The 22056-nt window shown below is 42.7% G+C and overlaps 1 protein-coding gene across 1 annotated transcript in view; it reads right to left on the bottom strand.

The window, feature by feature from the left end:
* The window catches only part of MROH1 (maestro heat like repeat family member 1), a 1587326-nt gene that overhangs the window by 857383 nt on the left and 707887 nt on the right, over positions 1–22056 (bottom strand). The window contains exon 19 of the mRNA XM_053715983.1: positions 9010–9132. Within this exon, the coding sequence (XP_053571958.1) occupies positions 9010–9132 (123 nt within the window). The remainder of the gene's footprint in view (positions 1–9009; positions 9133–22056) is intronic.

Raw genomic sequence — 22056 nt, 5'->3', positions numbered from 1 at the left:
TCTCACACAGTCCCTATTCATACACACACAGTACACTCATGTCTCATGCAGCCCCTATTCATGCACACACAGCACACTCACGTCTCACACAGCCCCTATTCATACACACACAGCACACTCACGTCTCACGCAACCCCTATTCATACACACACAGCACACTCGCATGTCTCACACTGCCGCTATTCATACACACACAGCGCACTCGCATGTCTCATGCAGCCCCTATTCATACACACACAGCACACTCACATGTCTCACACAGTCCCTATTCATACACACACAGCACACTCATGTCTCACGCAGCCCCTATTCATACACACACAGCACACTCGCATGTCTCACACAGCCCCTATCCATACACACACAGCACACTCACGTCTCACACAGCCCCTATTCACACACACAGCACACTCACGTCTCACACAGCCCCTATTCATACACACACAGCACACTCACGTCTCACACAGCCCCTATTCACACACACAGCACACTCACGTCTCACACAGCCCCTATTCACACACACAGCACACTCACGTCTCACACAGCCCCTATTCATACACACACAGCACACTCACGTCTCACGCAGCCCCTATTCATATACACACAGCACACTCGCATGTCTCACACAGCCCCTATTTATATACACACAGCACACTCACATCTCACGCAGCCCCTATTCATACACACACAGCACACACACATGTCTCATGCAGCCCCTATTCATATACACACAGCACACTCACATGTCTCACGCAGCCCCTATTCATATACACACAGCACACTCACATGTCTCATGCAACCCCTATTCATACACACACAGCACACTCGCATGTCTCACACAGTCCCTATTCATACACACACAGCACACTCATGTCTCACGCAGCCCCTATTCATACACACACAGCACACACACATGTCTCACGCAGCCCCTATTCATATACACACAGCACACTCACATGTCTCACGCAGCCCCTATTCATACACACACAGCACACTCACATGTCTCACGCAGCCCCTATTCATATACACACAGCACACTCACACGTCTCATGCAGCCCCTATTCATACACACACAGCACACTCACATGTCTCACGCAGCCCCTATTCATATACACACAGCACACTCACATGTCTCATGCAGCCCCTATTCATACACACACAGCACACTCACATGTCTCATGCAGCCCCTATTCATACACACACAGCACACTCACATGTCTCACGCAGCCCCTATTCATATACACACAGCACACTTACATGTCTCACACAGTCCCTATTCATACACACACAGTACACTCATGTCTCATGCAGCCCCTATTCATACACACACAGCACACTCGCATGTCTCACACAGCCCCAATTCATACATACATAGCACACACTCATGTCTAACACAGCCCCTATTCATACACTCACAGCACACTCACATGTCTCACACAGTCCCTATTCATACACACACAGTAGACTCATGTCTCATGCAGCCCCTATTCATACACACACAGCACACTCATGTCTCATGCAGCCCCTATTCATACACACACAGCACACTCAAGTCTCACCCAGCCCCTATTCATACACACACAGCACACTCACATGTCTCACGCAGCCCTATTCACATACACACACAGCCCCTATTCATACACACACAGCACACTCACATGTCTCACACAGCCCCAATTCATACATACACAGCCCTATTCACATAAACACACAGCACACTCACATGTCTCATGCAGCCCCTATTCATACACACACAGCACACTCACGTCTCACGCAGCCCCTATTCATACACACACAGCACACTCACGTCTCACACAGCCCCAATTCATACATACACAGCCCTATTCACATACACACACAGCACACTCACATGTCTCATGCAGCCCCTATTCATACACACACAGCACACTCACGTCTCACGCAGCCCCAATTCATACACACACAGCACACTCACGTCTCACGCAGCCCCTATTCATACACACACAGCACACTCACGTCTCACGCAGCCCCAATTCATACACACACAGCACACTCACATGTCTCACACAGCCCCAATTCATACATACACAGCACACTCAAATGTCTCACGCAGCCCTATTCACATACACACACAGCCCCTATTCATACACACACAGCACACTCACGTCTCACGCAGCCCCTATTCATACACACACAGCACACTCACGTCTCACGCAGCCCCTATTCATACACACACAGCACACTCACGTCTCACACAGCCCCAATTCATACATACACAGCCCTATTCACATACACACACAGCACACTCACATGTCTCATGCAGCCCCTATTCATACACACACAGCACACTCACGTCTCACGCAGCCCCAATTCATACACACACAGCACACTCACATGTCTCACACAGCCCCAATTCATACACACACAGCACACTCACGTCTCACACAGCCCCTATTCATACACACACAGCACACTCACGTCTCACACAGCCCCTATTCATACACACACAGCACACTCAAATGTCTCACGCAGCCCTATTCACATACACACACAGCACACTTACATGTCTCACGCAGCCCCTATTCATACACACACAGCACACTCATGTCTCACACAGCCCCTATTCATACAAAGCACACTCATGTCTCACGCAGCCCCTATTCATGCACACAGCACACTCAAATGTCTCATGCAGCCCCTATTCATACACACACAGCACACTCACATGTCTCACACAACCCCAATTCATACATACATAGCACACTCACATGTCTCACGCAGCCCTATTCACATACACACACAGCACACTCACATGTCTCACACAGCCCCAATTCATACATACATAGCACACTCACATGTCTCACGCAGTCCCTATTCATACACACACAGCACACTCACGTCTCATGTAGCCCCTATTCAAACACACACAGCACACTCACGTCTCACACAGCCCTATTAAAACACACAGCACACTCACATATCTCACGCAGCCCCTATTCATACACACACAGCACACTCATGTCTCACGCAGCCCCTATTCATACACACACAGCACACTCACGTCTCACACAGCCCTATTCAAACACACAGCAAACTCACATATATCACGCAACCCCTATTCATACACACACAGCACACTCACGTCTCACGTAGCCCCTATTCATACACACACAGCCCCTATTCATACACACACAGCACACTCACGTCTCACACAGCCCCTATTCATACACACACAGCACACTCACGTGTCTCACACAGTCCCTATTCATACACACACAGTACACTCATGTCTCATGCAGCCCCTATTCATACACACACAGCACACTCATGTCTCATGCAGCCCCTATTCATACACACACAGCACACTCAAGTCTCACCCAGCCCCTATTCACACAAAGCACACGTATGTCTCACGCAGCCCCTATTCATACAAAGCACAGCACACTCACATGTCTCACACAGCCCCTATTCATACACACACAGCACACTCAAATGTCTCACACAACCCCTATTCACACAAAGCACACTCATGTCTCACGCAGCCCCTATTCATACAAAGCACACTTATGTATCACGCAGCCCCTATTCATACACACAGCCCACTCGCATGTCTCACGCAGCCCCTATTCATACACACAGCCCACTCGCATGTCTCACGCAGCCCCTATTCATACACACAGCACACTCGCATGTCTCACACAGCCCCTGTTCATACACACAGCACACTCACATGTCTCACACAGCCCTATTCACACACACAGCACACTCACATGTCTCACACATCACACTCACATATGCCATGAAAGAGTGGACTTAAGTGGTTGGATGTGCACCAATATTTTTTGTTGTTTTGTAATTGTTTTGGTCACTTTGGTAGCACTCCCACAATATGTGTGTTAAGATTAAACAGTCCTTTTGTGGTGTGCTTAACCAAAAAAAACCTTTGTTGTATTTCTTAAATAGGGAGCTGACCAAATCCCTCCCCTTTGGTTACTGCACGCCACCCAGCCCAGGTGTGTTCCAGATAAATATACTTAATAAGCTAGAAAGCTTCACACTATGTAGACATAACTTGCTGCAGTGTGGAAACTGGTTAGTGTAGGACCAGTCTTTATGGGACACCTTGTAAGTGGTGACTGGCTTAGCAGAATATGATCATATTGTGTGACTAAGATCCCATTTCATTTAAAGGCATTTTTTTAAAGCAAAACATTTTTTGCAGCATAATTATAAGTCAATATTATTGCGAGATGTTAATCCCAATTTTATTTGAACAATGTAAGTATATTTAGCAGATTGAAGTATATTTGTTTTTGCAGCACAAGTATACAGGGAGTGCAGAATTATTAGGCAAGTTGTATTTTTGAGGATTAATTTTATCTCAATGAACCCAAAAAACTCATTAATATCAAAGCTGAATAGTTTTGGAAGTAGTTTTTAGTTTGTTTTTAGTTATAGCTATTTTAGGGGGATATCTGTGTGTGCAGGTGACTATTACTGTGCATAATTATTAGGCAACTTAACAAAAAACAAATATATACCCATTTCAATTATTTATTTTTACCAGTGAAACCAATATAACATCTCAACATTCACAAATATACATTTCTGACATTCAAAAACAAAACAAAAACAAATCAGTGACCAATATAGCCACCTTTCTTTGCAAGGACACTCAAAAGCCTGCCATCCATGGATTCTGTCAGTGTTTTGATCTGTTCACCATCAACATTGCGTGCAGCAGCAACCACAGCCTCCCAGACACTGTTCAGAGAGGTGTACTGTTTTCCCTCCTTGTAAATCTAACATTTGATGATGGACTACAGGTTCTCAATGGGGTTCAGATCAGGTGAACAAGGAGGCCATGTCATTAGATTTTCTTCTTTTATACCCTTTCTTGCCAGCCACGCTGTGGAGTACTTGGACGCGTGTGATGGAGCATTGTCCTGCATGAAAATCATGTTTTTCTTGAAGGATGCAGACTTCTTCCTGTACCACTGCTTGAAGAAGGTGTCTTCCAGAAACTGGCAGTAGGACTGGGAGTTGAGCTTGACTCCATCCTCAACCCGAAAAGGCCCCACAAGCTCATCTTTGATGATACCAGCCCAAACCAGTACTCCACCTCCACCTTGCTGGCGTCTGAGTCGGACTGGAGCTCTCTGCCCTTTACCAATCCAGCCACGGGCCCATCCATCTGGCCCATCAAGACTCACTCTCATTTCATCAGTCCATAAAACCTTAGAAAAATCAGTCTTGAGATATTTCTTGGCCCAGTCTTGACGTTTCAGCTTGTGTGTCTTGTTCAGTGGTGGTCGTCTTTCAGCCTTTCTTACCTTGGCCATGTCTCTGAGTATTGCACACCTTGTGCTTTTGGGCACTCCAGTGATGTTGCAGCTCTGAAATATGGCCAAACTGGTGGCAAGTGGCATCTTGGCAGCTGCACGCTTGACTTTTCTCAGTTCATGGGCAGTTATTTTGCGCCTTGGTTTTTCCACACGCTTCTTGCGACCCTGTTGACTATTTTGAATGAAACGCTTGATTGTTCGATGATCACGCTTCAGAAGCTTCGCAATTTTAAGAGTGCTGTATCCCTCTGCAATATATCTCACTATTTTTGACTTTTCTGAGCCTGTCCTTCTTTTGACCCATTTTGCCAAAGGAAAGGAAGTTGCCTAATAATTATGCACATCTGATATAGGGTGTTGATGTCATTAGACCACACCCCTTCTCATTACAGAGATGCACATCACCTAATATGCTTAATTGGTAGTAGGCTTTCGAGCCTATACAGCTTGGAGTAAGACAACATGGATAAAGAGGATGATGAGGTCAAAATACTCATTTGCCTAATAATTCTGCACTCCCTGTAAGCTCATATTATTGCGAGATGTTTATCCCAATCTTATTAGAAGCTATGTAAGTATATTTGGCAGACAGAAGCATATACAAATATGCCATAAAAGAGTGGACTTAAGTGGTTGGATGTGCACTAATATTTTTTGTTGTTTTGTAATTGTTTTGGTCACTTTCGGCTAGATTTAGAGTTTTGTCGGTAAGGACCCGCGTAGCTAACGCCGGCTTTTTTCTGGCCGCACCATAAAAATAACTCTGGTATTGAGAGTCCACATAAAGGCTGCGTTAGGCTCCAAAAAAGGAGCGTAGAGCATATTTAACGCAGCTTCAACTCTCGATACCAGAGTTGCTTACGGACGCGGCCAGCCTCAAAAACGTGCTTGTGCACGATTCCCCCATAGGAAACAATGGGGCTGTTTGAGCTGAAAAAAAACCTAACACCTGCAAAAAAGCCCAGTTCAGCTCCTAACGCAGCCCCATTGTTTGCTATGCGGAAACACTTCCTAAGTCTGCACCTAACACTCTAACATGTACCCCGAGTCTAAACACCCCTAATCTTACACTTATTAACCCCTAATCTGCCGCCCCCGCTATCGCTGACCCCTGCATATTATTATTAACCCCTAATCTGCCGCTCTGTAAACCGCCGCTACTTACATTATCCCTATGTACCCCTAATCTGCTGCCCTAACATCGCCGACCCCTATATTATATTTATTAACCCCTAATCTGCCCCCCACAACGTCGCCTCCATCTGCCTACACTTATTAACCCCTAATCTGCCGACCGGACCTGAGCGCTACTATAATAAAGTTATTAACCCCTAATCCGCCTCACTAACCCTATAATAAATAGTATTAACCCCTAATATGCCCTCCCTAACATCGCCGACACCTAACTTCAATTATTAACCCCTAATCTGCCGACCGGAGCTCACCGCTATTCTAATAAATGTATTAACCCCTAAAGCTAAGTCTAACCCTAACACTAACACCCCCCTAAGTTAAATATATTTACATCTAACAAAATTAATTATCTCTTATTAAATAAATTATTCCTATTTAAAGCTAAATACTTACCTGTAAAATAAATCCTAATATAGCTACACTATAAATTATAATTATATTATAGCTATTTTAGGATTAATATTTATTTTACAGGTAACTTTGTAATTATTTTAACCAGGTACAATAGCTATTAAATAGTTAAGAACTATTTAATAGTTACCTAGTTAAAATAATAACAAAATTACCTGTAAAATAAATCCTAACCTAAGTTACAATTAAACCTAACACTACACTATCATTAAATTAATTAAATAAATAAAATATCTACAATTACCTACAATTAAACCTAACACTACACTATCAATACATTAATTAAATACAATATCTACAAATAACTACAATGAAATAAACTAACTAAAGTACAAAAAATAAAAAAGAACTAAGTTACAAAAAATAAAAAAATATTTACAAACATAAGGAAAATCTTACAACAATTTTAAACTAATTACACCTACTCTAAGCCCCCTAATAAAATAACAAAGCCCCCCAAAATAAAAAATGCCCTAACCTATTCTAAATTACTAAAGTTCAAAGCTCTTTTACCTTACCAGCCCTGAACAGGGCCCTTTGCGGGGCATGCCCCAAGAAGTTCAGCTCTTTTGCCTGTAAAAAAAAACATACAATACCCCCCCCAACATCACAACCCACCACCCACATACCCCTAATCTAACCCAAACCCCCCTTAAATAAACCTAACACTAAGCCCCTGAAGATCATCCTACCTTGTCTTCACCATACCAGGTTCACCGATCCGTCCTGGCTCCAAAATCTTCATCCAACCCAAGCGGAGGCTGGCGATCCATCTTCCGGCGGCTGAAGAGGTCCAGAAGAGGCTCCAAAGTCTTCATCCTATCCGGGAAGAAGAGTAGATCCAGACCGGCAACCATCATCTTCCAAGCGGCATCTTCTATCTTCATCCGATGAAGACCGGCTCCATCCTGAAGACCTCCACCGCGGACCCATCTTCATCCGGCGACGTCCAAATGAAGAATGACGGTTCCTTTAAGGGACGTCATCCAAGATGGCGTCCCTCGAATTCCGATTGGCTGATAGGATTCTATCAGCCAATCGGAATTAAGGTAGGAATATTCTGATTGGCTGATGGAATCAGCCAATCAGAATCAAGTTCAATCAGATTGGCTGATCCAATCAGCCAATCAGATTGAGCTCACATTCTATTGGCTGTTCCGATCAGCCAATAGAATGCGAGCTCAATCTGATTGGCAGATTAGGGGTTAATAAGTGTAGGTAGCTGGCGGCGACGTTGTGGGGGGCAGATTAGGGGTTAATAAATATAATATAGGGGTCGGCGGTGTTAGGGGCAGCAGATTAGGGGTACATAAGGATAACGTAGGTGGCGGTCGGCAGATTAGGGGTTAAAAAAATGTAATCGAGTTGCGGCGATGTGGGGGGACCTTGGTTTAGGGGTACATAGGTAGTTTATGGGTGTTAGTGTACTTTATAGCTTTATGAACCGGCGTTAGCCCAGAAAGCTCTTAACTACTGACTTTTTTCTGCGGGTGCAGTTTTGTCGTTAGAATTCTAACGCTCACTTCAGACACGACTCTAAATACCGGAGTTAGAAAAATCCCATTGAAAAGATAGGATACGCAATTTACGTAAGGGGATCTGCGGTATGGAAAAGTCGCGGCTGAAAAGTGAGCGTTAGACCATTTTTTGAGTGACTCCAAATACCGGAGGTAGCCTAAAACCAGCGTTAGGAGCCTCTAACGCTGGTTTTCACGGCTACAGCCAAACTCCAAATCTAGGCCTTTGGTAGCACTCCCACAATATGTGTGTTAAGATTAAACAGTCCTTTTGTGGTGTGCTTAACCAAAAAAAAAAACTTTGTTGTACATCACACTCACATGTCTCACACAGCCCTATTCATACACACAGAAGATTTATAGTACATGCCAATCGCTCTTATGAGACGGTGCCTGTGCTGTTCTCTGTTTTCCTCTGACCCGACCACCTGTTTCAATTGAGTTCATCACAGGGTAAGGAAGCCCCAGCTGGCAATCACACAACAGACACACTTGTATAGGTCAAACATAAAGAACACTACACACAAGTCTCTGCATACAGGTAACACAAACCATAAGATTACCCTGAAAAGGTTGAAAATTCCCATGCTCTTCTTCATAATATCAGACTTCAGAAACTCTGCCATCTTGTTCAAGGTGTCATCCAAGTGGTGCACTGAGCAGATCCCAAATGCCGAAGCCAGGCCCTGAGATGCAGATACGGAAATGAGTAACAATGGCCTAAGGCACCCAATCAATAACATCTCATCACAGCATAGCACAATATGCAAACAAAATGTATGCCTACCTGATAAATTAATCTTATTTATGATGGTGAAAGTCCACAAGACATCACATGAGTGAATTACAATCAAGTCTACTTGGAGGGGGAAAAAGCAACCCACCAGAGCCTAAATCCCTCCCACTATCCCTGAATCCTTAGCTATACATATGGCCAAGTAGATGGAAAAAACAGAAAAGTAGTAAAGACAAAGCAGGGCAAAAAAAGTACAAAACAAGTACTGCCCCCAACTGTGAAAACGAGACTCCCACTTTTGCAATCAAATTAATTTATAAAGGTGAGAATACATTTTATTTTTCTTTCATCACATGTGGGAATCTATACTCAAGCAGACCACCAAGTAATGTAGGAGGGGCAGTTAGTTAATGCAGATAAGTTACTGATCAGGCACTATTTCCCACAGTGCTGCCAAAAGTAGCATCTGAAGAGGCATTTGCATCACAATTACAAAAAAGTATGCAAAGGAGACCAAATCTGTTGTATGTAAGGAATGAGCAGTAATAGGCTCAGCGGGAGTCTTACACAACAAAAAATGCATTACAATTTAAGGCCTGAAGCCAAGTGGCTTAGGAAACTGCCATACTGTAGCTTATAATCCTTGCAAGGTCAAGAAAAATGGACAAACAAAGAAGAAAGCCTAAAATCCTCTGAGGTTTAAACAGAATTGTAAAGGTCTCACAACATCCAAGTAGTGAAGTAGTAACTCTAGAGTACTCTCTGTATTGATGAAAAAGCAAGACAGGAGGTTGTAACAAATGTGAATGGGCAGAAACTCTACTGGCTGGAGAAACGGCCAGGAGAAATAGAACTTTCCAGTAATAACAGTGGAATATGTAAACCATGTATAGGCACAAAAGGATTGGATTGAAAAACCCTCAAAACTAGATTAGATTCCATGGAGGAGAAACTGGTAGAATAATTGTTCTGATTCTGATCAGAGCCAGAAAATCATGGGATTCCCGTTATAACATAACATGGATAGGTACAAAATCTGACCACTAACTAGCTGACAAGCCTTTCTTCAAACCATCCTGCAGGAACTGTATCCCTAGTTAGCACACTGGGATAAAAAGGTTTCCAAACCTTAACTAAAAAAACATAATTTATGTAAGAACTTGCCTGATAAATTAATTTCTTTCATGTAATTGGCAAGAGTCCATGATCTAGTGACGTATGGGATATACAATCCTACCAGGAGGGGCAAAGTTTCCCAAAACTCAAAATGCCTATAAATACACCCCTCGCCACACCCACAATTCAGTTTTACGAATAGCCAAGTAGTGGGGTGCTAAAGAAAGGAGTAAAAAAGCATACAAAAAGAGGAACTGGAAATAAAATTGTGCTTTTTATACAAAAATCATAACCACCATAAAAAAGAGTGGGCCTCATGGACTCATTGCCAATATGAAAGAAAAGGAAATTTATTCTTACCTAATAAATTTGTTTCTTTTACGATACGATGAGTCCACGGATTTCATCCTTACTTGTGGGATATCGCCTCCTGGTCAGCAGGAGGAAGCAAAGAGCTCCACAGCAGAGCTGCATAAATAGCTCCTCCCCTCCCTCTCCAGTCATTCGACAGAAGTTAGGAAGAGAAAGGAAAAGCCAAGGAGCAGAGGGGACTGAAGTTTAACAAACATAAATGTCAGCCAATTGCATACTCACATTCTTTCTAAGTACACATATGTACTAGTAGGAGCAAGCTAGTAACTTGGGGTGTACCAGCTAACCCACTCCAGATATGAGCTGATGTAGGAGGCACCTGCTCTGAACCAGGTGTTGTAGATAGTCAGTTGTAGCAAGTAAAGTGCTATAGATGAAGGTCAACCAATGCTTGTATTGAATAAAATTGATTTATTTAAAAACAGATGATAACACAGATTAAAAACAAACACAAGCAAAGGTAAGGATGCAACGCGTTTCTCAGCCTCCACATGGGTTGTTTCATCAGGCATAATGAACCTTCGTAAAAGAAACAAATTTATCAGGTAAGAATAAATTTCCTTTTCTTTTACAAGATACGATGAGTCCACGGATTTCATCCTTACTTGTTGGATACCATACCAAAGCTATAGGACATGGATGAAATGGGAGGGACAAGACAGGGAACCTAAACGGAAGGCACCACTGCTTGAAGAACCTTTCTCCCCAAAACAGCCTCAGGCGAGGCAAAAGTTTAAAATTTGAAAAATTTTGAAAAAGTGTGAAGAGAAGACCAAGTCGCAGCTTTGCAAATCTGTTCCATCGAAGCATCATCTTTAAATGCCCATGAGGAAGCCACAGCCCTAGTGGAATGAGCCGTAATTCATTCAGGAGGCTGCTGTCCAGCAGTCTCACATACAAAACGGATGATATTCTTCAGCCAAAAAGAAAGAGGTAGCCGTAGCTTTCTGACCCCTACGCTTCCCAGGGAAAACAACAAAAAGGAAAGAAGATTGACGAAACTCCTTAGTTGCCTGTAAGTAAAACTTCAACTACAACAATCTCCTGATTAATATTTTTATTTGAAACAACCTTAGGAAGAAAACCAGGTTTGGTACGTAACAACACCTTATCCGCATGGAAAATAAGATAAGGAGAATCACATTGTAATGCCGAAAGATCAGAAACTCTGAGGGCAGAAGAAATAGCAACCAAAAACAAAACTTTCCAAGATAATAACTTAATATCTATGAAATGCATAGGTTCAAACGGAACCCCTTGAAGAACTTTAAGAACTAAATTCAAACTCCATGGAGGAGCAATTGGTCGAAATACAGGCCTGATTCTAGTCAGGGCCTGACAAAAAGATTGAATATCTGGAACATCTGCCAGACGCTTGTGCAACAAAATAGACAAAGCAGAAATCTGTCCCTTTAAGGAACTTGCTGACAAACCTTTCTCCAATCCTTCTTGGAGAAAAGACAAAATCCTGGGAATCCTAACCTTACTCCGTGAGTAGCCCTTGGATTCGCATCAATGAAGATATTTACGCCATATCTTATGGTAAATCTTTCTAGTAACAGGCTTGCGTGCCTGAATCAAGGTATCAATGACCAAATCAGAAAAACCTCGCTTAGATAAAATCAAGCGTTCAATCTCCAAGCAGTTAGCTGCAGAGAAATTGGATTCGGATGATGGAAGGGTCCCTGAATGAGAAGATCTTGTCTCAAAGGAAGCTTCCACGGTGGCTGAGATGACATGTCCACCAGATCGGCATACCAAGTCCTGCGAGGCCATGCAGGAGTGATGAGGATCACCGAAGCTCTCTCCTGTTTGACTTGAGCAATCACCCGGGAAAGGAGAGCAAATGGAGGGAACACATAAGCTAGGTTGAACGACCAAGGCACTGCCAAGGCATCTATCAGTTCGGCCTGAGGATCCCTGGACCTGGATCCATATCTCGGGAGCTTGGCATTCTGCTGAGATGCCATAAGATCCAGCTCCGGCCTGCCCCATCTGAGAATCAGGTTGGCAAATACCTCAGGATGGAGTTCCCATTCCCCCGGATGAAAGGTCTGTCTGCTCAGAAAATCCGCTTCCCAGTTTTTCACTCCTGGGATGTAGATTGCCGACAGATAACAAGAGTGAGCCTCCGCCCACTGAATTATCTTGGCTACTTCTGTCATCGCTAAGGAACTCCTTGTTCCTCCCTGATGATTGCTGTAAGCTACAGTCGTGATGTTGTCCGACTGGAATCTGATGAGTTTGGCCGAAGCCAACTCAGGCCAAGCCTGAAGTGCATTGAATATTGCTCTCAACTCCAGAATATTGATGGGAAGTAGAGACTCTGAGTCCACACACCCTGAGCCCTCAGGGAGTTCCAGACTGCTCCCCATCCTATCAGACTGGCGTCCGATGTCACTATCACCCATGAGGGTCTGCGGAAGCATGTCCCTTGGGACAGATGATCCGGCGACAACCAAAGAAGAGAGTCCCTTGTCTCCTGATCTAGATCTATTTGAGGAGACAAATTTGCATAATCTCCATTCCACTGTATGAGCATGCTCAGATGCAGAGGTCTGAGATGAAAACGAGCAAACGGAATGATGTCCATTGCCGCCACCATCAATCCAATTGCCTCCATGCACTGGGCCACTGACGGCCGAGGAGTGGACTGAAGGGTTCGGCATGTAGTCAGAATTTTTAACTTTCTGACCTCTGTCAAAAAGATCTTCATGGATAAAGAGTCAATTAGAGTTCCCAAGAAAGGAACCCTTGTCTGCGGAACTAGCGAACTCTTCTCCAGATTCACTTTCCACCCGTGAGTCCTTAGAAAAGACAGAACAAAGTCGGTATAAGACTTTGTTAGCTGGTAAGATGACGCCTGGATCAGAATATCGTGCTACTGCAATGCCCCGCGGACTGAGAACCCCCAGCAGAGACACCAGAACCTTTGTGAAGATTCTGGGTGCTGTGGCCAGCCTGAAAGGAAGAGCCACAAACTGAAAATGTTTGTCCAGAAAGGCAAATCGGAGGAACTTGTGATGATCTTTGTGGATAGGAACATGTAGATACGCATCCTTTATATACACGGTAGTCATAAATTGACCCTCCTGGATCAATGGAAGAATGGTACTAATAGTTTTCATCTTGAAGGATGGAACCCTGAGAAACTTGTTTAGACTTTTGAGGTCTAAAATAGGTCGGAACGTTCCCTCTTTTTTGGGAACTACAAAGAGATTGGAGTAAAACCCCTGCCCCTGTTCCTGTATTGGAACGGGACATATTACTCCCATGGAGGAGAGATCTCTTACACAGCGTAAGAACGCCTCTCTTTTTTATCTGGTCGACAGACAATCGTGAAAGAAGGAACCTTCCTCTGGGGAAGGAATTTTTTAACTCCAACTGATACCCTTGAGACACGATTTCTAGTGTCCAGGGATCCTGAACATCCCTTATCCAAGCCTGGACAAAGTGAGAAAGTCTGCCCCCTACTAGATCCGGTCCCAGAACGGGGGCCGCCCCTTCATGCTGTCTTGGTAGCAGCAGCTGGCTTCTTGGGTTGTTTACCCTTGTTCCAAACCTGGTTGGGTCTCCAGGTGGACTTGGCTTGGGAATAATTCCCTTCCTGTTTAGTGGAAGAGGAAGAGGGAACTCCCTTGAAATTTCGAAAGGAACGAAAATTACTCTGTCGTCCCCTTTGCTTGGATGTTTAATCTTGAAGGAGGAGGTGACCCTTACCTCCCGTAATGTCAGAAATGATCTGATTCAGGTCAGGCCCGAACAGGGTCTTTCCCTTGTTAGGAATAGCCAAAAGCTTAGATTTAGAGGAAACATCCGCAGACCAAGACTTTAGCCATAAGGCTCTGCGTGCTAAGATGGAGAATCCCAAACTCTTAGCCGCCAATTTGGTGATCTGAAAGGATGCATCCGCATTAAAAGAATTAGCCAATTTAAGAGCCTTAATTCTATCCTGTATTTCTTCCAAATTAGTCTCAGTCCTAAGAGACTCTTCTAGGGCGTCAAACCAAAAGGCAGCCGCAGTCGTGACCGTCACAATGCAGGCCGCCGGTTGCAATAGAAACCCTTGATGAACATAGAGTTTTTTGAGGAGACCCTCCAACTTCTTATCCATAGGGTCTTTGAAAGCACAACTGTCCTCGTTAGAAATAGTCGTACACTTAGCCAAAGTAGAAATAACTCCCTCCACCTTAGGGACCGTCTGCCAAGAATCGCGAACTGTGTCAGCTATAGGGTATATCTTCTTAAACATAGGAGAAGGGGAGAACGGGATACCCGGTCTTTCCCATTCCCTAGCAACAATCTCTGAAGTTCTCTTAGGAACAGGGAAAACATCAGAATAAGAAGGGACCTCCAAATATCTGTCCATCTTACTCAATTTCTCTGGAGGGACCACAATAGAATCACAGTCGTCCAGAGTCACCAAAACCTCTCGTAGTAACAGGCGGAGGTGCTCAAGCTTAAATCTGAAGGATGTCACGTCCAAATCTGTCTGGGGCAATGCACTCCCTGAGTCAGAAAGTTCGCCCTCAGATAGAGCCTCCATACCTCTCAATTCAGAGCCCTGGGAAGGTACATAGGAAATTGCCATTAACGCATCAGAAGACGTATGGACCACATGGGCCTCTTTTCTACTGCGTTTGCCCTGAAACACAGGCAAATTAGATAAAACCTCTGAAAGAGTAGATGACATAACTGTAGCCATATCCATCAGAGTGAATGAAACACACTCAGTTGAAGAACACGACGTCGCTTGAGCGGGCGTTAAAGGCTGTGACGCTTGGGGAGAAAGATGCAGCATACCCTGAATCTCATCAGTCTGAGAGCAATACTTAGATATATGTGTATTAAAGAAAATCTGCTCTTTACACTGTAAATCCCTCTCAATGCATGAGGGACAAAGCGTAACAGGGGGTTCCACAATGGCATCTAAACACATAGGACATGTATTGTGTTCAAGATCATCCATGATAACAGTAAGCAAAAAGTGAGCTTGGTTGTGTCTCCGATAATTACCGTAATCAGATAAACCTATATACAAAAAAAGGTGTGCACTGTTTCTTTAAAAAACAAACTGTCTCAGTTTTTAAACATCGATACAGCAATTAAATAAAAATGCAGCTGCGGTAGAAGATTTATCCCACACTCCCTGCACGTGGACACTGTCTTTAAAGAAAACCCACTGGCACACCAGAAATTATCAGACACCTTGCCGCAGCTCTGCTGCGGCTCCTACCTGTCTCCACTGACCAAGACTATCCTCTAAAACGGCGTGCCTAAGATCGCTTGTAGTACTAGCAACAAAGTGCTGCCACCATCAGCAAAACAACTGCGCGGCTGAAACGTGCGAATAATAGGCCCTGCCCATCGTGGGCGGTACACAACACAACCCGGTCAAACAAGTTGAAACACCGCCATACACCGGAGTCCGTTAGAGAACTTTTCATCTCCCGCCGACTCCAGCATTACTCCCAGCGTCAGCCCCATATTCTATACGTCATAATAAACATAATAATAGAATCGCCCATTGTAAAGTTCAGAGCAACTGAACCTAAGACAGATCCCAGCGTTTCTAGGCTAAGTGTGTTCAATGCCAGATTGAGTTGGGAAAAACATAATTTATGTAAGAATTTACCTGATAAATTCATTTCTTTCACATTAGCAAGAGTCTATGAGCTAGTGACGTATGGGATATACATTCCTACCAGGAGGGGCAAAGTTTCCCAAACCTCAAAATGCCTATAAATACACCCCTCACCACACCCACAAATCAGTTTAACGAATAGCCAAGAAGTGGGGTGATAAGAAAAAAGTGCAAAAGCATAAAAAATAAGGAATTGGAATAATTGTGCTTTATACAAAAAAATCATAACCACCACAAAAAAGGGCGGGCCTCATGGACTCATTGCCAATATGAAAGAAAAGGAAATTTATCAGGTAAGTTCTTACATAAATTATGTTTTCTTTCATGTAATTAGCAAGAGTCCATGAGCTAGTGACGTATGGGATAATGAATACCCAAGATGTGGATCTTCCACGCAAGAGTCACTAGAGAGGGAGGGATAAAATAAAGACAGCCAATTCCGCTGAAAAATAATCCACACCCAAAACAAAGTTTAAATCTTATAATGAAAAAAACTGAAATTATAAGCATAAGAATCAAACTGAAACAGCTGCCTAAAGTACTTTTCTACCAAAAACTGCTTCAGAAGAAGAAAACACATCAAAATGGTAGAATTTAGTAAAAGTATGCAAAGAAGACCAAGTTGCTGCTTTGCAAATCTGATCAACCGAAGCTTCATTCTTAAATGCCCAGGAAGTAGAGACGGACCTAGTCGAATGAGCTGTAATCCTTTGAGGCGGAGTTCTACTCGACTCAACATAAGCATGATGAATCAAAGACTTTAACCAAGATGCCAAAGAAATGGCAGAAGCCTTCTGACCTTTCCTAGAACCAGAAAAGATAACAAATAGACTAGAAGTCTTTCGGAAATCTTTAGTAGCTTCAACATAATATTTCAAAGCTCTAACTACATCCAAAGAACGCAACGATCTTTCCTTAGAGTTCTTAGGATTAGGACACAATGAAGGAACCACAATTTCTCTACTAATGTTGTTAGAATTCACAACCATAGGAAAAAATTTAAATGAAGTTCGCAACACCGCCTTATCCTGATGAAAAATCAGAAAAGGAGACTCACAAGAAAGAGCAGATAATTCATAAACTCTTCTAGCAGAAGAGATGGCCAAAAGAAACAAAACTTTCCAAGAAAGTAATTTAATATCCAGCGAATGCATAGGTTCAAACGGAGGAGCTTGAAGAGCCCCCAGTACCAAATTCAAACTCCAAGGAGGAGAAATTGACTTAATAACAGGTTTTATATGAACCAAAGCCTGTACAAAACAATGAATATCAGGAAGACTAGCAATCTTTCTGTGAAAAAGAACAGAAAGAGCAGAGATTTGTCCTTTCAAGGAACTTGCAGACAAACCTTTATCCAAACCATCCTGAAGAAACTGTAAAATTCTAGGAATTCTAAAAGAATGCCAAGAAAAATGATGAGAAGAACACCAAGAAATGTAAGTCTTCCAGACTCGATAATATATCTTCCTAGATACAGATTTACGAGCCTGTAACATAGTATTAATTACGGAGTCAGAAAAACCTCTATGACTGAGAATCAAGCGTTCAATCTCCATACCTGCAAATTTAAGGATTTGAGATCCTGATGGAAAAAAGGACCTTGCGATAGAAGGTCTGGTCTTAACGGAAGAGTCCGCGGTTGGCAAGTAGCCATCCGGACAAGATCCGCATACCAAAACCTGTGAGGCAATGCTGGAGCCACCAGCAGAACAAACGAACGCTCCTTTAGAATCTTGGAAATCACTCTTGGAAGAAGAACTAGAGGCAGAAAGATATAAGCAGGATGATACTTCCAAGGAAGTGACAATGCATCCACTGCTTCCGCCTGAGGATCCCTGGATCTGGACAGATACCTGGGAAGCTTCTTGTTTAGATGAGAAGCCATCAGATCTATTTCTGGAAGTCCCCACATTTGAACAATCTGAAGAAATATCTCTGGGTGAAGAGACCATTCGCCCGGATGTAACGTTTGGCGACTGAGATAATCCGCTTCCCAATTGTCTATACCTGGGATATGAACCGCAGAAATTAGACAGGAGCTGGATTCCGCCCATACAAGTATTCAAGATACTTCTTTCATAGCCAGAGGACTGTGAGTCCCTCCTTGATGATTGACATATGCCACGGTTGTGACATTGTCCGTCTGGAAACAAATGAACGACTCTCTCTTTAGAAGAGGCCACGACTGAAGAGCTCTGAAAATTGCACGGAGTTCCAAAATGTTGATTGGTAATCTCGCCTCCTGAGATTCCCAAACCCCTTGTGCTGTCAGAGACCCCCATACAGCTCCCCAACCTGTCAGACTTGCATCTGTTGAGATCACAGTCCAGGTCGGAAGAACAAAAGAAGCCCCCTGAACTAAACGATGGTGGTCTGTCCACCACGTCAGAGAGTGTCGTACAATCGGTTTTAAAGATATTAATTGAGATATCTTTGTATAATCCCTGCACCACTGGTTCAGCATACAGAGCTGAAGAGGTCGCATGTGAAAACGAGCAAAGGGGATCGCGTCCGATGCAGCAGTCATAAGACCTAGAATTTCCATGCATAAGGCTACCGAAGGGAATGATTGAGACTGAAGGTTTCGACAAGCTGAAACCAATTTCAGACGTCTCTTGTCCATCAGAGACAGAGTCATGGACACTGAATCTATCTGGAAACCTAAAAAGGTTACCCTTGTCTGAGGAATCAACGAACTCTTTGGTAAATTGATCTTCCAACCATGTTCTCGAAGAAACGATACAAGTCGATTCGTATGAGATTCTGCTAAATGTGAAGACTGAGCAAGTACCAAGATATCGTCCAAATAAGGAAATACCACAATACCCTGTTCTCTGATTACAGATAGAAGGGCACCGAGAACCTTTGTAAAAATCCTTGGAGCTGTTGCTAGGCCAAACGGCAGAGCCACAAACTGGTAATGCTTGTCTAGGAAAGAGAATCTCAGAAACTGATAGTGATCTGGATGAATCGGAATATGCAGATATGCATCTTGTAAATCTATTGTGGACATAAAATGCCCTTGCTGAACAAAAGGCAGAATAGTCCTTATAGTTACCATTTTGAATGTTGGTATCCTTACATAACAATTCAATATTTTTAAATCCAGAACTGGTCTGAAGGAATTCTCCTTCTTTGGTACAATGAAGAGATTTGAGTAAAACCCCAGCCCCTGTTCCAGAACTGAAACTGGCATAATTACTCCAGCCAACTCTAGATCTGAAACACATTTCAGAAATGCTTGAGCCTTCACTGGATATATTGGGACACGGGAAAGAAAAAATCTTCTTGCAGGAGGCCTTATCTTGAAGCCTATTCTGTACCCTTGTGAAACAATGTTCTGAATCCAAAGATTGTGAATCGAATTAATCCAAATTTCTTTGAAAAAACGTAATCTGCCCCCTACCAGCTGGGCTGGAATGAGGGCCGCACCTTCATGTGGACTAGGGAGCTGGCTTTGGCTTTCTAAAAGGCTTGGATTTATTCCAGACTGGAGATGGTTTCCAAACTGATACCGCTCCTGTAGGGGAAGGATCAGGCTTTTGTTCCTTATTGTGACGAAAGGAACGAAAACGATTAGCAGACTTAAATTTACCTTTAGATTTTTTATCCTGTGGTAAAAAAGTTCCTTTCCCCCCCAGTAACAGTAGAAATAATAGAATCCAACTGTGAACCAAAACAATTTATTACCCTGGAAAGAAAGGGAAAGCAAAGTTGACTTAGAAGACATATCAGCATTCCTTTAAGCCATAAAAGCTCTTCTAGCTAAAATAGCTAAAGACATATACCCGACATCAACCCTAATGATATCAAAGATGGCATCACAAATAAAATTATTAGCATGTTGAAGAAGATTAACAATGCTATGAGTATTATGATCTGTTACTTGTTGTGCTAAAGCTTCCAACCAGAAAGTTGAAGCTGCAGCAACATCCGCCAAAGATATAGCAGGTCTAAGAAGATTACCTGAACATAAGTAAGCTTTTCTTAGAAAGGATTCAATTTTCCTATCTAAAGGATCCTTAAAGGAAGTACTATCTGCCGTAGGAATAGTAGTACGTTTAGCAAGAGTAGAGATAGCCCCATCAACCTTAGGGATTTTGTCCCAAAACTCTAATCTGTCAGATGGCACAGGATATAATTGCTTAAACCGTTTAGAAGAAGTAAATTAATTACCCAAATTTTTCCATTCCCTGGGAATTACTTCAGAAATAGCATCAGGGACGGGAAAAACCTCTGGAATAACTACAGGAGGTTTAAAAACCGTATTCAAACGTTTAGATTTAGTATCAAGAGGACCAGATTCCTCTATTTCTAAGATTTCTTTAAGCAAAGAACGAATAAATTCCATTTTAAATAAATATGAAGATTTATCAGTATCACCTCTGAAACAGAATCCTCTGAACCAGAAGAATCATTATCAGAATCAGAATGATGATGTTCATTTAAAAATTCATCTGAAAAATGAGAAGTTTTAAAAGACCTTTTACGTTTACTAGAAGGAGGAATAACAGACATAGCCTTCTTAATAGATTTAGAAACAAAATCTCTTATGTTAACAGGAACACTCTGAATATTAGATGTTGATGGAACAGCAACAGGTAATGGAACATTACTAAAGGAAATATTATCTGCATTAACAAGTTTGTCATGACATTCATTACAAACAACAGCCGGAGGAACAGTTACCACAAGTTTACAACAAATACACTTAACTTTGGTAGATCCAGCATCAGGCAGCAGTTTTCCAGAAGTATCTTCTGATTCAGGGTCAATCTGAGACATCTTGCAATATGTAATAGAAAAAACAACATATAGAGCAAAATTGATCAAATTCCTTAAAAGACAGTTTCATGAATGGAAAAAAATGCCAATGAACAAGCTTCTAGCAACCAGAAGCAAATAAACAATGAGACTTAAATAATGTGGAGACAATAATGACGCCCATATTTTTTTAGCGCCAAAAAAGACGCCCACATTATTTGGCGTCTAAATGCTTTAAGCGCCAAAAATGACGCCACATCCGGTGACGCCGACATTTTTGGTGCAAAAACGTCAAAAAAATTACGCAACTTCCGGCGACAAGTATGACGCCGGAAATGACAAAGAAAATTTTTGCGCCAAAAAAGTCTGCGCCAAGAATGACGCAATAAAATGAAGCATTTTCAGCCCCCGCGAGCCTAACAGCCCACAGGAAAAAAAGTCAAATTTTAAGGTAAGAAAAAACATAATGTATGCTTACCTGATAAATTTATTTCTCTTGTAGTGTAGTCAGTCCACGGGTCATCCATTACTTATGGGATTATATCTCTCCCCAACAGGAAGTTGCAAGAGGATCACCCAAGCAGAGCTGCTATATAGCTCCTCCCCTCACATGTCATATCCAGTCATTCGACTGAAACAAGACGAGAAAGGAGAAACCATAGGGTGCAGTGGTGACTGGAGTTTAATTAAAATTTAGGTCTGCCTTAAAAGACAGGGCGGGCCGTGGACTGACTACACTACAAGAGAAATAAATTTATCAGGTAAGCATAAATTATGTTTTCTCTTGTTAAGTGTAGTCAGTCCACGGGTCATCCATTACTTATGGGATACCAATACCAAAGCTAAAGTACACGGATGATGGGAGGGACAAGGCAGGAACTTTAAACGGAAGGAACCACTGCCTGAAGCACCTTTCTCCCAAAAATAGCCTCCGAAGAAGCAAAAGTGTCAAATTTGTAAAATTTTGAAAAAGTGTGA

The sequence above is a fragment of the Bombina bombina genome, chromosome 5 (assembly GCF_027579735.1).
Source record: "Bombina bombina isolate aBomBom1 chromosome 5, aBomBom1.pri, whole genome shotgun sequence".
NCBI classification, from domain to species: domain Eukaryota; kingdom Metazoa; phylum Chordata; class Amphibia; order Anura; family Bombinatoridae; genus Bombina; species Bombina bombina.
This window is presented reverse-complemented; position numbering and strand designations above follow the sequence as displayed.